The sequence below is a fragment of the Gadus chalcogrammus genome, chromosome 4 (genome assembly GCF_026213295.1).
Source record: "Gadus chalcogrammus isolate NIFS_2021 chromosome 4, NIFS_Gcha_1.0, whole genome shotgun sequence".
Lineage (NCBI taxonomy): Eukaryota > Metazoa > Chordata > Actinopteri > Gadiformes > Gadidae > Gadus > Gadus chalcogrammus.
Genome location: NC_079415.1, coordinates 15,620,716 through 15,636,933, shown reverse-complemented (window position 1 = coordinate 15,636,933; position 16,218 = coordinate 15,620,716). Strand labels below are relative to the sequence as shown.

At 46.5% G+C, this 16,218-nt stretch overlaps 1 protein-coding gene across 1 annotated transcript in view; it reads right to left on the bottom strand.

Moving 5' to 3' along the window:
• Positions 1-16,218, bottom strand: part of LOC130381142 (netrin receptor UNC5D-like) — a 146,658-nt gene that overhangs the window by 13,201 nt on the left and 117,239 nt on the right. The window contains exons 9-13 of the mRNA XM_056588594.1: positions 11,889-12,074; positions 8,501-8,650; positions 7,639-7,869; positions 6,963-7,047; positions 2,613-2,793 (exon numbers count right to left, since the gene is read on the bottom strand). Coding sequence (XP_056444569.1) covers positions 2,613-2,793; positions 6,963-7,047; positions 7,639-7,869; positions 8,501-8,650; positions 11,889-12,074 — 833 coding nt within the window. The remainder of the gene's footprint in view (positions 1-2,612; positions 2,794-6,962; positions 7,048-7,638; positions 7,870-8,500; positions 8,651-11,888; positions 12,075-16,218) is intronic.

The following is a 16,218-nucleotide window of genomic DNA, read 5'->3' as shown; positions in this document are numbered from 1 at the left end:
ATGTGGTGTCTCGCACTAGCCTGCGGTGTTGTGCAATAGCCATGTGGTTTCGTGCACTAGCCTTAAGTCTTGTGCACTAGCCTGGAGTGTCGTGCACTAGCCTGTAGTGTCGTGCACTAGACATAGATGACTACATTTTAATTTGGGGAAACAAAGTTAAAATGTACTCTTCGTACAAGAGTACATGTTTAAGAGGCACAATGATAAATGAAGATAGAGAAGGCCGAGGGGACGAGAGAGAGAGAGAGAGAGAGAGAGAGAGAGAGAGAGAGCTGTAATGTCAGTAAAGCCCAGGGACTAGGGATCGTGGAGGCATTTTGCATGAGATAAAGTGTTCATTATTTCATACTGACAAGAGAGGGGTCACGCTGTTGCTTCTTCTTGAGGGACAACTCATGCCCTCCCTCTCCCTCCCTCTCCCTCCCTCTACCCCTCCCTCATATCTCGCTCCTTCAGTCTCCTGCCTTAATCCTCCCTCCCTCCCTCTCTCCTTCCTTCCCTCCTTCAGTCTCCTATCTTCATCCTCCCTCTCCCTCTCCCTCCCTCCCTCTCCCCCCTCCCCTATCCATACCTCTTTCTTTCTGTTCTTCCTCAATGACTTCTCCTACCGGACTCTTTTTACTTCTCTTCTCAGTTTTTTCCCGATGCCGTTTAACACACGTAAATGATGGCTCTTTTCATGGCTCCCTTTGGTGCGCCACGTTTCTGCTGGCAAATTACATCCTGTGTAAATGTCACCCACACACAGACACACACACACCCAAAGACACACACAAACACACACACACGCAGTGACAAGGGGCGTTGGGGGGGAGGTCACACAGGCTTTACAGGCAACACAGAAGAGTGTGTGGCTCTGGCGGGGAGGGGGGGGGGGGGTATACTGCCCTATGAGGTCCCCAAAGTCATTTGATGGGGTTAGCTATACATGACAAGAGTATCCAACATGCGTGGGGCTATTCTGCTGGGGAATGCGCTGTAGATAGATGGATGAATAGGAGATGGACTGATAGATGGATGGATGAATAAATAGGAGATGGATGGATGGATATGAGGTGGATGGATGGAGGCTCGCTGGATGGATGGATGGATGGATGGATGGATGGATGGATGGATGGATGGATGGATGGATGGATGGATGGATGGATGGATGGATGGATGGATGGATGGATAAATGTGTGTTAAGATGGATGGATGAATGAATGGAGGATGAATGATTGGGAGATGAATAGATGAATCGGGTTTAAGATGGATATTTGGATGGATGGATGGATGGATGAGAATAGATGGATGGATGGCGGTTCAGATGGATGGATGGATGGATGAATGGGAGATGGATGGATGGATGGATGAATGGGAGATGGATGGATGGATGGATGAATGGGAGATGGATGGATGGATGAATGGGAGATGGATGGATGGATGGATGAATGGGAGATGGATGGAAGAATTGGAGATTGATGGATGAATAGGGGTTTAGATGGATGAATAAAAGGAAGAAAGGAACGATGGCTGTGGTTCAGATTGATCTCAAAATCGTCTCGCCGTCTGTTCCTCTAGATGTTTGGGAGTTATTGGTATGGTGTGATGAAACGAGGGGTTTGAAGGAGCTACATGTGAGGAGCCTCACGCTCACACATTGCTTTACCAGCCTGCCTCCAAAACATTGCAAATAATATTTCTGTTGAAAATGTTGTTACTCCGATGCACATGCAATGTTTGCGATACAAAACTATGGAAGAGAGAACGTGATTCTATATTAAAACCGACGTGTGTACGCCATGTATATCTCTGGTTAGATTGTAGTACAATTGGAGGTATACTAAATCTTCACTACATCACATAGACAAAAAATATACTATAGCACGCCTGCAGATTTCACTGCATCTTTCAATCCATGTTATTAGCCCAGAGAAGAGGGAGTCAGAGTGTCGGCCATGTCACTTTATGGGTTTACCCGCTGAAATATTAAACGGGAGCCGGCTCCATGTCCTTGACAGCTCAAAGGCTGGAACACCATTTCCATGATAAATGCAAAATAATAAGCTTGTTCTGAAACTAACTGCTTTGAGGACTTACTTCAGAGGATCCACCCCATCGCTACGGCATCGCACCACATTCTGCGAGATTGATGTCGACAGTGATGTCTTGTCAATGGAAATCGCACAAGGCTTGGGGTATTTTAGAGCCAAAACCACGGCTCTGCACTCACTAACCCCCTCCCCCCCCCCCCGCCAATAAAAAGACACGGTTTTACAAAATCAAGAGGATGATTCATAACCACAAAAGTTAAGCACCTCACTTATTGTAAATATTACTTATCTTATTGTAAATATTACTTAACTTATTGTAAATATTACTTAACTTATTTTCCCAATTTTATCATTTTATTCTTATTGCACCGTGGGTCTGAGATAAAACACAAGTTAAATTCCTCTGCCTGGCACATATTTTGAAATTGATAATAAAGTTGACTTTGACTATTTTGATGACTATCGTTTTGTTCGTGTCGTTTGCCTTCTTCTTCGGCGTCCCTCCCAAACCTGATGCACTCCGGTCGTCTCTCTCCTCCTGCTTTGCCTAGCGACGGTTAGCGGTGATGGTGAGGTTACCTCCCACTTGTTCTCCGGGGTCCTCCTCTTCAGACGGACGGCCCAGGTGGCGTCGGCGGGGCCGCTGAGGTCGGCGCAGTGCGCCACCGACAGAGCCACGGGGCAGGACAGGTCCAGCCCCGGGGGGCCGTAGGTCACCTCCGGGCCCAGCAGGACCTCGCCCTCCTCCTCTGGCCCCGGGCTATTGGGGGGGAGGGGGGGGAGAGAGACAACAAAGACAAGGAGACACGTGTGAGACGCCGGGTCTGATCCCTGCAACAGAAACAGATTAGACTCGACACGACACAGAAGAGATGGAGATATACAAGCACAATGCTGGAAGAGCACTAGACACAGACATGTATAAGGAACACAGATTGGACACATGACACGCACGCACACACACACACACACACACACACACACACACACACACACACACACACACACACACACACACACACACACACACACACACACACACACACACACAAGCACACACACAAAAACGGAGGGCTCCGTGTTTCCAAACTGCAGCTGGACAACAGAAGAGACGTGTGTGTGTGTGCGTTCTCTGTTTATATGAATCAGAACGTGTCACGGGCGCTGGGGCCAATACTTGAGCAGGTTGTGGTGTGGAGGGTCTGGGTGGAGGGGGAGCATGATGAAACGCTCTCAGCACCCTCCCGTCCGTGGGTGTAAAGGACAGGACCCCCGGGCTACATGTTGAAACATTTGGCTTTTCCTCTTGACGCATTGGTGAGCATGAAGGACAAGGAATGATTCTGCTCCCTTGGAAATGGCGCGGTAAAAATGAATAATATAAACAATAGGCTATTATCAATTCTGAGGGCTGTTCTTAAGCTCTTAAGACGTTAAGAGCCCTGGCAGGTCAATATTTCAGCATGCTTCAGAAACAACACCAGCATATACATTTGTGTGACATGGTTGATGAAGACTTGTTCTTCAGCCAGAACACACAGAACGTCCAAAGTCAGAACCGTCTTGTGATCATGCCTGTACACATAAATATAAATCACAGCCACCCTTACAGAGTATCTAGTAGTGTCATTCTTAATAAATTATAAAGCAAACAGCTGCTGGTGAGACGGTGCGATGGAGTCACGGACCTCCCTGCTTCACAGTGTGGACACAAACACAACACAAGCGCACAAACAAAGCCAGCAATATCTGCACCAAGCACAAAGCTAAGCTTGAGAGAGGCGAGGGGCGAGAATAAAGAAAATCAACCGTCAACCAACTCCGACCTATTCCCCCCGCCCACCGCCCTCTGGATGAACCAATCAGAGGCCGGCTGCCAAGCAGACAGAGGAATATTAAAGCCCTCAGAAGGACAGCGTGGTGGGGGAGGACAGGCGTTCACAGCACAGCGCGCCACGCAGGCCTGCTGGGTCGGTGGGTGGTCCCTGAAAGCCCGGCTGGCCCCCGGTTCTGTTGACAGATTAGCTGGGGCCAAGGCAGCTCTTGGCCAGGGGCCCGGCCGTGGCTGGGAGCCCTAAAGCCCGGGCAGCACTTGATGGGACCACCATCAGTCATACAGCCGGGCTGGACACACATACACACTCACCCAGAGAGAGAGAGAAAGGACACACGCAAGATACGCACGACACACACACACACACACACACACACACACACACACACACACACACACACACACACACACACACACACACACACACACACACACACACACACACACACACACACACACACAGAGCTATGAATGATACGTGTGCGACCACAGCACCTGATTTAGTATCAGATTGGTGCGTGAGCTCACTCACACGCACAGGCACACACAGACCCATACAAACAATTTGGGATTTGGGATTTTTGTGTTATTGGTTACTTAATATTACATAACTCACAAAGAGGAATAAATTGGCTGTTTCCCAATGTGAAGGAAACATGCTCAATGGCCGCCCACTAAAGGACGCCACGCCGTAGAACGCCGACAAGCACTGTGGTTTAGAACACTCGGAAATTCGCGCCCTTTTCGCGTCCTTTGTTTCCGAGATTTTGCAAGGATCCATCGCTGGATCCTCAACAAGCCAAAATTCCCACAATCCTTTGCGTTGACACGATAGGTTATATTTTGTATGGATTGATTTGTTTAATATGTACGTAGCTGGTTTTAAACAAACCACTGTCACCAATAAAAATTTCAACAATTAAAATATAAGAGAGAGAGAGAGAGAGAGAGAGAGAGAGAGAGAGAGAGAGAGAGAGAGAGAGAGAGAGAGAGAGAGAGAGAGAGAGAGAGAGAGAGGGAGAGAAACATATCTCATGCAGATGGTCTCACAACAGGGGGAGGAAGCATCTGGTTTCTCCTTGGGTTTCTGGAGATAGGGGGGAGATTGACTGACAGCTTCTGGTCAGAGCCCGATGGAGCGCAGGCCCTTCTGCTCCTCCTCCTCATTCTCCTCCGCCACACACTCTTCCCCTACCACCTGCTCTTCCTCCACCTCGACCAACTCTCTCCCCTTCCCCACCTCCCACTCCTCCTACTCCAACTCCACCACCACTCACTCTTTCAGGGGTCTTTCAGGGAAGAGATGTTCTCCACTACACCACCATGAGTTCCCAGCGTAATAATAAAACCTGTTCAATTAATCCTCAGGGTGTGGTGAAAGGGAAAAGGGGGCAAAAGGGGGCGGTGCACAAGTTTGATTCCCAAAGACGCAGGTGATGCGGACTCTAACGTCTCCACTGGAAGCTACGGGTTAACGTGTTGACAGCTAACCGGTGACAGGTTAATAACTAACCTGACTTAACGTCTTCCGCTCTGAGGCATCAACACTGCATTCCATCAGTGCAAGAACACATTTCTTCAGTTTCTGTCGTTCCTTTGTCTTATCTAACCCCTTTGCGATGCGCGTGTCTCTAACGCAGAAGACAGCCCCCCCCCCACCGCTAAAAGCCAAGCGTTATGAAAGATTATTTGTTGCTCGTCTAGTTCGCCCGACTGAACCCCCAAAAGGGGATTGTCATCACAGAGAGAGAGCGGAGGAGAGGAAACAACAGCGTGTTTGCAACATTTGCCACTTTAACCAGTCATGACAAAAGCAGAGGTTGTCATCACTGCGCTGTCTCCTGGCGTAAAGCAGACTCTAAGTATAGCCCTCCATTCTACAGTGTAGCGCGCGCGCACAGTCATGCACAGTGTATGTGCAAGATGAGCAAAGACCACATTGTGTAAAGTTAGTGTGTGTGTCCGGCACTCAGTTGCGGTTTGTTTGTGTGTGTGTGTATGCATGTCAGAAAAGTCTCATTAATAATGATGGTCTGCAGTTATATATTGATTTTTGAGACTTTCCCGACGTGGCTGGATTCACAAATGCATTTTTTTCAACAAGGAACTCTCTGTAGCCAATCAGATGCCTCCCTCGTTTTCAGCCAATCACATGACTGCAGTGACTGGGTTTTTAGATTGTCGGTGCCGTTAAAGTAGCATTAATAATCGGTTACTACTTTAATGTCACCGACAATCCCAAAACCCAGTCGAAACTAGATGGGAAAAGTGTGTATTCCAAAACGTGACGCAGCTTTTACTTCTTTGCCACCGGGAGATTGTTATGTACGATCATTCAAAAACGCCATGTTATTTCCCATAGACATTTGACTGAGGGAACCGGGAGGCTCGGAGGCTGGACTTATTTTTCAGAGGTCGGGACTGCAGTCATGTGATTGGCTGAAAACGAGGGAGGCATTTGATTGGCTACAGAGAGTTCCTTGTTGAAAAAAATGCATTTGTGAATCCAGCCACGTCAGGAGAGTCTCAAAAATCCACATATAAATACAGACCAGTTTACACACAAATGCAAACAAGTTCACAAATGAAAAGCATCTTGTTAATCTTCTTGTTTGTATACATATGTAACAAAATCCAAATACGTTTTGATGAAAATTGCAAATATTTTTTTAATTCATATATTTATGGATTTATATTACATTTATTTAAAACAAGACACATTTGTGTGTGGATCAGAAATGTGTTTGTGAAACTTATTTTTGTTTAGGGATTTATTTTACATTTATACATACCGATATCCATTTGTGTGTGCATTGAAATGTATTTGTGAGAGGAGAGTCATTTATAAATCACAAAATACATTTGTTAATCGTTCTCTGTGCATTCATTATTAACAAGACTGTTCTGACCCCATACATTTCTAGGTGTGTGTGTGTGTGTGTGTGTGTGTGTGTGTGTGTGTGTGTGTGTGTGTGTGTGTGTGTGTGTGTGTGTGTGTGTGTGTGTGTGTGTGTGTTTTTGTATATTGAGGGGGGGGGGGTGAGAGAATAAAGGGCTGGCGGCAGGCGGCCTCAGAGCCTCAGTGTGGGCCTCACCTGCTGTCCTCCTGGTTGATGATCATGTACATCTCCCAGCTCGTGTCTTCAGCTATCCCTCCGTGGGGCACCAACAGGCTAATGCCTACAGAGAGACACAAGCATGGCTGATGGTCCAGACACAGGAGGTAAACACACACACAAACATGCATGGACACACAAACACACGCAAACACATACGTACTCACTACGCACACAAACACACACATACACAAAGCTATGCACACACACAAACAAGCTCATGTACGCACACACACACGCATGCACACAGACATGTATGCACACACACACAAAAAGACAAATACACACATACATTCATGCAAACACACACACACATGCACACTCACGCATACACATTGCCCCTTCCTGTCACATACACTAAGTATCCGCGAGTCAATCTTGGCTCAGTAGACACTAAAATGTCCCCGCTAGGGTACTTTGGAAAAACAAATTATATTTGAAGCTCCCGCTCTTGTCCTTCATTCTTTCAGACATTCACAGTTCAGAAAGCTCAATGACACTTTGCCGCACGTATAACATTGAACAGAACCCTCTCTCTCTCTCTCTCTCTCTCTCTCTCTCTCTCTCTCTCTCTCTCTCTCTCTCTCTCTCTCTCTCTCTCTCTCTCTCTCTCTCTCTCTCTCTCTCTCTCTCTCTCTCTCTCTCTCTCTCTCACCAGTGTTGGGTACGACCAGCCTTCCTCCGGCGTGGCCCAGCACCCTGGTGGTCTTCAGCGGGGGAGGTAGAGGAGGGGGAGGAGGCCGGGGCAGGCCGTGCGGGATGAAGAGGGTCTTCCCCCTGCGGCCCAGCGTGGCGTCTACGCTCACGCCCTGGTAGTCTGGCGCCACGCCCCGCGGGAAGGTCCTGGGATGGGACATCACGTGGCACTCAGCCCTCTCCCCTCTCCCTGGAGAGACGGACAGACAGACGGGACACACACCCTGGTCTTATCTGTCACCATCACCTCCCCCCCGGGTCATGAGGTACTGATGTCAAATAAAGCTGGACGAGGGGTCCGCTAAGCATAGTGCGCTGACCATGTAGGCGGTACGCATTGTGAGGGACACAGGTTTGATTCCCACCTGTGCTCCTATGCTACACGTCATTTCTTAGCTTCTCCGCTCCGTTCTTCTGTCTCTCTTCAATGTGCCCTACATAAAGGCACATAGAAAACCATGAAAGATATCTTAATCAAATAAATCTGAAATCAGCCCTGATCAAAGAATGCTTTGGGGACGGCCTCGCAGAAAGGGTCGGCGCCGGAGCGAATATTCACACGACGACACTGAGCGATGAAAATAAAAACTGACTGGAATTCATTGCTCTTTTTAGCAGCCTTCTTTATGAATGTTTATTTTTTTGTGGCCTGGAAAACACAGACAGACATTTCGGCTTGAAGGAGAACGACTTTAGTCGGAATCAAACCAGAGTCTCAGTGAGCCACGTCGTCTACGTGGTGAGCACACTAGCGGCACGCGCCACCAACCCAGCGAGCTGCCTTTAGCCCTGCTCGTCTTTAAAGGCCTTGTGTGCCGTACCTTTGACCATGATGTCGGGCAGCGGGTCCAGCAGGGAGTGGTCGGCCATCAGCTCCTTGTCCATGGAGTCCTGAAAGCACATGGGGCTGGTGTAGGTCCGCGACCCGCTCAGGTCAGGCTGCATGGATGAGTTGATCAGCAGGGGGTTTCCTGAACACACCCAACACACAGACACAGGTCAACCCCACCAAGGCAGCGTGACCAGGCAGCGCTGCTGTTGAGTCAAGGTGAATGGACTGCATTTATATTAGCTTTTAACCAGTGGCCACTCAAAGTTTTTTTTTTTTCTGAGAAGATTAACCCCTCAATCGGACACAGAGATAAACAAAACATAAGCTGTTGCTCATACCGAGCTCCACACATCCACACACACCGTAGTGTTAAACTATAGGGGTCCAGGAAGCCTAGTCCTCTCTCTGTAGTGATCATCAAAATCAACGGCTGTCCAGAACAAGCTCTGCACATCCACGCATCCCCATACATCGTTGTGTTATACCATAATTGTTGGAGAAACTTTCCCCCCTCTTGGACACTGCAATCATCCTCTTCCCAGACAGAGCTCTCTCTCTAGAGATAGATTATACTTGAACGGTGGGTTACCAATTGGCATGAGTGAGTTGGGGATGGGCTCAATCTGAGCCGGGGAGGAGGCTGGACCTATAGGTGCAGCTGGACCATGTCAAGCTCCACCCATCAGCTCCACCCATTGGCCCTGCAGCCTCTCAGTCAACCCGCTCTACCTCCTGAGCCAATCAATGACGTGACGGAAATACAGTACATCATCCATCCTAGTCTGTGTGTGTTTCTATCGAATGGTTGGGTTTCTAATCTACAATTTCTCTTCATTTGCAGTGATGCCTAAATGTTCCCCTTAGGGATCAATATAGTATTAACTTACAGAATATTTGTCCTAACGCCATGAGATACAATAAAGATATACCAGAAGACCCTTTACTGTATATTGGTTGGAGCAAATATGACTAAAGTAAATACAATAACTGGAGTACAAAGTATAGGAAATATCTTAACATAATTAACAGTATTAATCTAGAATTGGGTACAGATATCTCTTTAGTTTAACATTTTGACGAGAGCTTAGCCCATCACAGATGTTCTCCTAAACCAAAGCGATGGAACTTTTCAGCTTTATTTCTCTGTGGACAATAATCTCGTGAGCAGGATACAAAAGAATCCTTGTTGTTTGGGATTCTTGCAATAAGAAAAACCCAATTATGCTCCAGCTCTTAAACCGCTTTAGTTATCAGCTTGGTGGGAAACAGCATAATCAACTTCGTAACAGCGGTGGTGGTATAATGGCTTAACGGTTATAATTGAATTCCCTAATAAGTAAATGTATTGATATTTTGAATTCAAGCCCAATCATTTGAAAAATTTAGTAGTTTTTGGATAAGTTCTTAATTCATGACATAATAGGCATAACTCCTGGCCCGCTCATGGTCTATCTCAGGGAATCATTCCAACCCACCCACTGCCACTCACCCACTACCTCCACTTTAAGGCACCATTGGCTCGGATCAATCCAGAATTATTTCTAGATACAGTCCAAGCATCCATTTGACACTTTACAGATAAGGACGAAGAGAGAGTGAGAGACCGAGAACGAGAGAGAGCAAGAGAGAGAGAGAGCATGACGGAGAGAGAGCAAGAGATAGAGAGAGCGAGAGCGAGAGCGAGAGCGAGAGAGAGAGAGAGCGAGAGAGAGAGAGAAAGCAATTTTCATTAGGGTGTGTGGTATTTTTATTTTCGGGCATGGACCGATTATAATAATCTATGAATTGACGACTTTATTGGTTCTTAAATCGAAAGAGGCCCAGAGCAGCGTAATAGTCTTCGATGTGTCCTGGTGGTTCATCAAAATGCACTTTCTGCCGCTATGCAGAAGATCACTGCTGTGGTGACCCATCAATTCAGGCGTGGGAAATAAATCCTATAATTTCAGCACGAAAGGTATGTAGCCTACTACTTAACTTATAAATTATAGGCTACATAGAAATGTTAATTGGGTAAAAATGTCAAACGAATGCATTGTCATTTATTATTTTCGCTCACAACTCTAGCAGCTACCATGACAGACTGATAAAAGTCTAAGAGAATTTTTTCTTCATTCGCCTCAGTGTCGTGATACTCTATTGGTTGAAGAGCCAGTGTAAATTAAGATACTTTTAAATGGTGAAAAGTTGAATGGCTAGCCAAAGCCGACTAGCTGCCATAACTCAGGGTACACCAACACACTTCTAAGCTGTTGTTTTTGTGTTCGGACTTTGCAGACCTTGAATCAGGCTCTTGGTCAGCAGTGCCTTTAGTGGTGGATTAGAATAAGACCTGTGTTAGAAGCCCTGGCCCGACCCTGTCAGACACACAGAACCACAGCTGTTAGTAGGAAAGAGATGTGCTGAGACGGAGCAGTCTGGGCAGACTGTGTCAAATGAAGTGTCATGTTAGATATGCAGCTTTAATGCCCTAAGACACCGTGGGCTGAGGCACATTCGTTTTGCCCTAATCATTATTTGGCTCGAGGGTCGACCCAAGCGCCTGTCGCTAGATTTGCTTCTCCGGAGTTGCCGCTTCCCACAGGGTTTTATCGAGCGGCTTTTAACACTACAGTTCTACTTTTCTGGAGCGTCGTGGACCTGGGAGGACTTTTCTCTATTTACATCCAATCGTGGTTGTGATGAATTAATTCAGTGCTTAGCAGACTTTGGCGGTTCTGGTGAACAGGGCTGTTGATTCATCAGGGGTTTATGGGGAGACGGAGCGCCAGGTCTGTCATTATAATGAGACACCAGATCATCAGCGGCGCCCTTAAACGTGTCCTTCTTCGTCTCCTAACGAGCACTGAGGAAGCAGGTGGGGGCAGAGGTTTATACTTTTATAAGGTTGAGAGGCGGTCGTTACCCTGGGACTTCCTGATTGGATGATATAACGGGATCAGGGTTGGCATAACAAATATCCATTCAACCTCATGAGTATCTTGTTCATAAGATACGTGTGAAATTACTAAATAAATTGTATTAAGAACTAATGGTCTAGTTAATAATTTACTAATTGTGGGCATGTTTACTAATGATGTTCATGTTTACGAATGGTGTTCATGTTAAGTAAGGAACTCATTTATACATCATTTGATGGTTGGTTAGGGTTAACCCTTACCAGGGCTAATGCTATTTCATAATGCGTATAACTGCATTAACTAATGTTACATAAGGGTTCATGAATGTACCCTTATGGTTAAGTGTGACCCATGCATTTATGTGTGTGTGTGTGTGTGTGTGTGTGTGTGTGTGTGTGTGTGTGTGTGTGTGTGTGTGTGTGTGTGTGTGTGTGTGTGTGTGTGTGTGTGTGTGTGTGTGTGTGTGTGTGAGCTGACCTTGGCAGGACGTCTTGAAGGTGAAGGACTGGAAGCCGCCGGTGAGGGCGGAGGAGTCGATGACGTCCACACCGTACTCGCTGTGGCTCCTCCGGTACAGAGTGACCACCACGATCAGGACCACCACCGTCAGGACCCCCGCACTCAGCCCAGAGTACAGCACCACGTCACTGCTGCTCTCCACCTCTACCGGGGGGGGGGGAAGAGAGAGAGAGAGAGAGAGAGAGAGAGAGAGAGAGAGAGAGAGAGAGAGAGAGAGAGAGAGAGAGAGAGAGAGAGACAGAGAGAGACAGAGAGAGACAGAGAGAGAGAGTTAAAGATAAAAGATCAGGAGTTAAAGCTAAGTCGATTTGGGGAATTTTATTGATACGAACGCCTCTGATTTATAGCATCCTTTCCTTTAATCATGCAACAAAGAACTATCATTCTATTTGAAAATAAACAAACAACTGAAAATCATTCCAGTTGTCTCCATAAAAATGTTTAATCTGCTAGAAGAGTGTGAACTGTGTGTTAGCTTCACTGGGTTTCATACAACTTTATTTTAGGTTTTATTCCTGCTGGTTTGGAATTGTATCGTGAAGGAGTGTGTGTGTGTGTTTTTGTGTTTGTGTGCATATGTGGTAGTGTGCTAGTGTGCTGGAGAGAGAACAAGAGCGAGAGAGGAGTGTGAGAAGCTGGTTCTAATGAGGAGCCACACAGAGAAAGCACTTCTAATCAACACCTGAATGTCCTTTCACAAACGGCGTTTGGGTCTGATGTGTGGTGCCACGGATCCGTCCACAGGGACCGTCTGACAGAAGCAATTCATTAAATTAGCTCATCACGGCGATTACCCTGTAGCCGGACCAAACTGCATGCGGCAGCATGAGACAAGTCCCCCCACCAAAATAAGAGCTGAGAGATGAATACCAGCTCCAGTTCTTCAAGAAATTAATGAGCTCAGATGAAAAAAAAAAGAAAAGGAAAGGGTGGACTATTCTGGTGAAGCCTGATAAGTAGCCAGAGGCATTATGGGAGGAGAATTCAGACCACGCATGGAGTGTTGGTGTTAACAGCAACAGTCACAGGTTGATTGAGGGCTGGGGAAGTTTCCTCAGATGCGGCTGCATCTGTTGAAGCGGTCTAAAATTGCCGGCGTCGATAAACAAACACAGACACGCGATGACAAGATAGGCAAACACACAATTTTCTTTAGGCCACTATGCCTAATCTGTGATTGACATTAACACACGCAGATCTAGCAGACATGCTGGACATGTAGTTCATAATGTACAGGATGGCTGAGCTGATTGCAGAAATGGTTCATCTTTAGAGGAAATAGGATAGTTTGAATGACGCCTCGTTCATCAGAGAGATTTATGAGTGATGGATGTTGTTGAAGGAAAAGCGATAAAGTTCAGTTTTGGATCTTAATTATGTACTGAATCAGGGCTGTGACATTAAATAGCATCGAAATTATTATTGATGTCATGTTCCGGAACAAAGTACCTCCCTGCTATCGGTGATCCTTTATTCCAGAATGTTGCCGTCATGCAGTTTCTCAACATAAAGGAGAGGATGTATATAGTGCAGGGGTTCCCAACCGTTTTTAGGCCTTGACCCCATTTCCAGCTCTGAATATGTTTGCAATATGTTTTTGAATCTACTTCAACATGAATAGTTTTCACCCAATCAACATCTGCCTTTGAGATCAACGTCCCTGTGAACGTACTCACACCGCTCTAACACACACTCAGCGATTACTAGTCATTAGCTGGTGGCTATGAAGCATTAGGCAATGCTTTTCTATCTACAGGACACTAAGTTTGCTGAAATGGATTCTCAAATATCTATAGCTTGTGTCAGTTATCTCATGAAACCCCATCTGCAAATCAGGGGACCCCAAGTGGGGCCCCGACCCCAAGGTTGGGAACCCCTGGTCTAGTGGCGGGGGAGTGTTACATCAGAGCCCAAAGTTTCAGATTCGAACCCAAACCAAGTCCTTGCTACAGGCCAACGGTATATAAAGTGTTGACACAGTCTGAAACATTCAACCCTACTTCATGACCTGCGTTTCTTTTTGCTCTCTATGCCTTGTTCTGATTGGTTCAATGTCAGTCCTTCCTCTTTAGCCGGCTAGGAGACGGAGCCCCACTGTCTTTTGACCCCTCTCAGGGTGTGCTCCTGGCTCAGGCAGGTCAGGGTAGGGTGTCAGAGGAGAGTGCCGTCTCATCTCGTTTCGATACCGGCGTGAGCGGAGCCCTTTGTGACTTTAATTGTGATTATGAAAAAATACCTGACCTGACTTTGAAAGATCATGTGACAACTTTGAACTTGGCCGTGGTCACCATCGAGGTAACCTGCGGGTCACGAATAATAATTATTTAAAACTAATCTCAACTTTATTTTCTAAATTATGCAATAAAAATAATGGATCATCAGATACTTTCCCTGAAGCCCTGTTTCAATTATGCGTCACAATTATGCATGCAATAATATATAAGATCTAAATGCATTCAAATTATGTTTTTCTGCATAGTTTAGCATTTTCACATACATATCATTACGCACCATGATGCATTATGATCAAGGGTGCACATAACTGGTACGCAAGCATGCATGCGCGCCCATGATCAGGGATGCGTAACGTCACTTGTGTCACTACAACGCTTTTGCCTAACTAACGGGAGATCTAAAGAAATTGAAGAAACAAAAAACATTGAGCAGCTACTTTGGTGTTCACCACCTGCAAAGAAAAGGCGGAGGGAGCCGGAGCAGAAGAAAAAAATAAAAATCTCGAAAAGTGGCGCCAAGGCAAGATGTGCCGTTGCTCGAAACGAATGATAAGCGCACTGACATGTGCGCTCATGTGCGCTGTGCACCGCGGACACACTGGAGAACTGCGCAAAAGTAGCTGATTGCAACGTTCCTTACTGTGAGATATTCAAACGCTCCGTGGTCAAGCTGCTGCAGTTTTACAAAAAGAGGTGGAGCAAAAAACACTGCTGTGCTTAAGAAGTTGTGTATTAAAAGTGGAATCTCCTTTGTGAAACTGGGTGAGTTTCACAAGATCAGATCTTATGAAAACTGGATACCGGCTGCATATCAGGGTTACTGACACTTGTGTCTCCTTCAGTGGGCATCAGTGCTCTTGAACGCTTTCAAGATATCTCCACTGTATGGGGAGGGGTTGTGGACTAAATAAATATATATGTCATGAAGATTGATTTGAGGCAAGCATACTAATGGACTAAAAAAAAACTAGGGACAACAAATAAGGATCGGAGCCTAAAATCGATAATATCTCTGTCTCTCTCTTACACCGTATGGATTACGGTCGTCTGTGGCTCAATAACATCAACACTGCCAGGGGCTAGGGGCCCACTGCCACTGGGCTGACCAATGCTAGGAACATATGACCACACAGTATTTTTATGCAGCTCTATGTATGAGGGACCACATTGATCCACTGCTCAGGTTTGGCTGAATTGTATCAGTTGCTGTACAACTTTAAACTCTCAGAGGATGTGAGGATGGTGGAGCATGCACTGATCGTACCCTGGTGAACCCTAACCCTCATGAGAACACTCGCACTGGAGAACCCTCACCCTGGAGAATCCTGACCCTGGAGAACCCTCACCCTGGAGAACCCTAACACTGGAGAACCCTCACCCTTGAGTACCCTCTGTTGGGAAAAATAACCTGCTGAGTACATCACATGTACATTATAAATATAGCTAACTCCTACCCTAGCCTGATGAGCACATCACATGGACACATTATAATATAGTCAACTCTTGCTCTAACCCAACAACACAAACATGATAATATATAGTCAGGTCAAGGCCGGAGCTGAAGGCCCCATCTCCCAGGCAGGCAGATGGTGGACACTCAGACAATGCACCAGTATCATCTCCAGAACGGGAGAGCCACATTAATTTATCACACAGGAGACATTTTGAGAGCTCTTCCCCGTTAGGAGGAACCAAGAGATACCTCTGCCCACACCAGGGGCCTGAGAGCCACATTAAATTATCACACACGAGACATTTCAGGGGGGCACTCCCCGTTTTAATTTATCACACCGGAGACACGAGGAACTCTCCCCTGTTACGAAGCTCTCTCAGGGCCTGGGAGCCAAAACACACAGAACCACACACACCTCAAACGCACACACCTCATCGAGAGGAGGATACAGCATAAAAACTGTACCACACAGGGACTCTTCATCCCCTTCTTCTGAAGCAGACCTTCCACGGAGGCGAAGCTCCGGACGAACCATCAGCGCTGATTAGGGACTTAGACATATTCGATTTCTCACGCTTTATGACTCTGTATAACCGTTGCC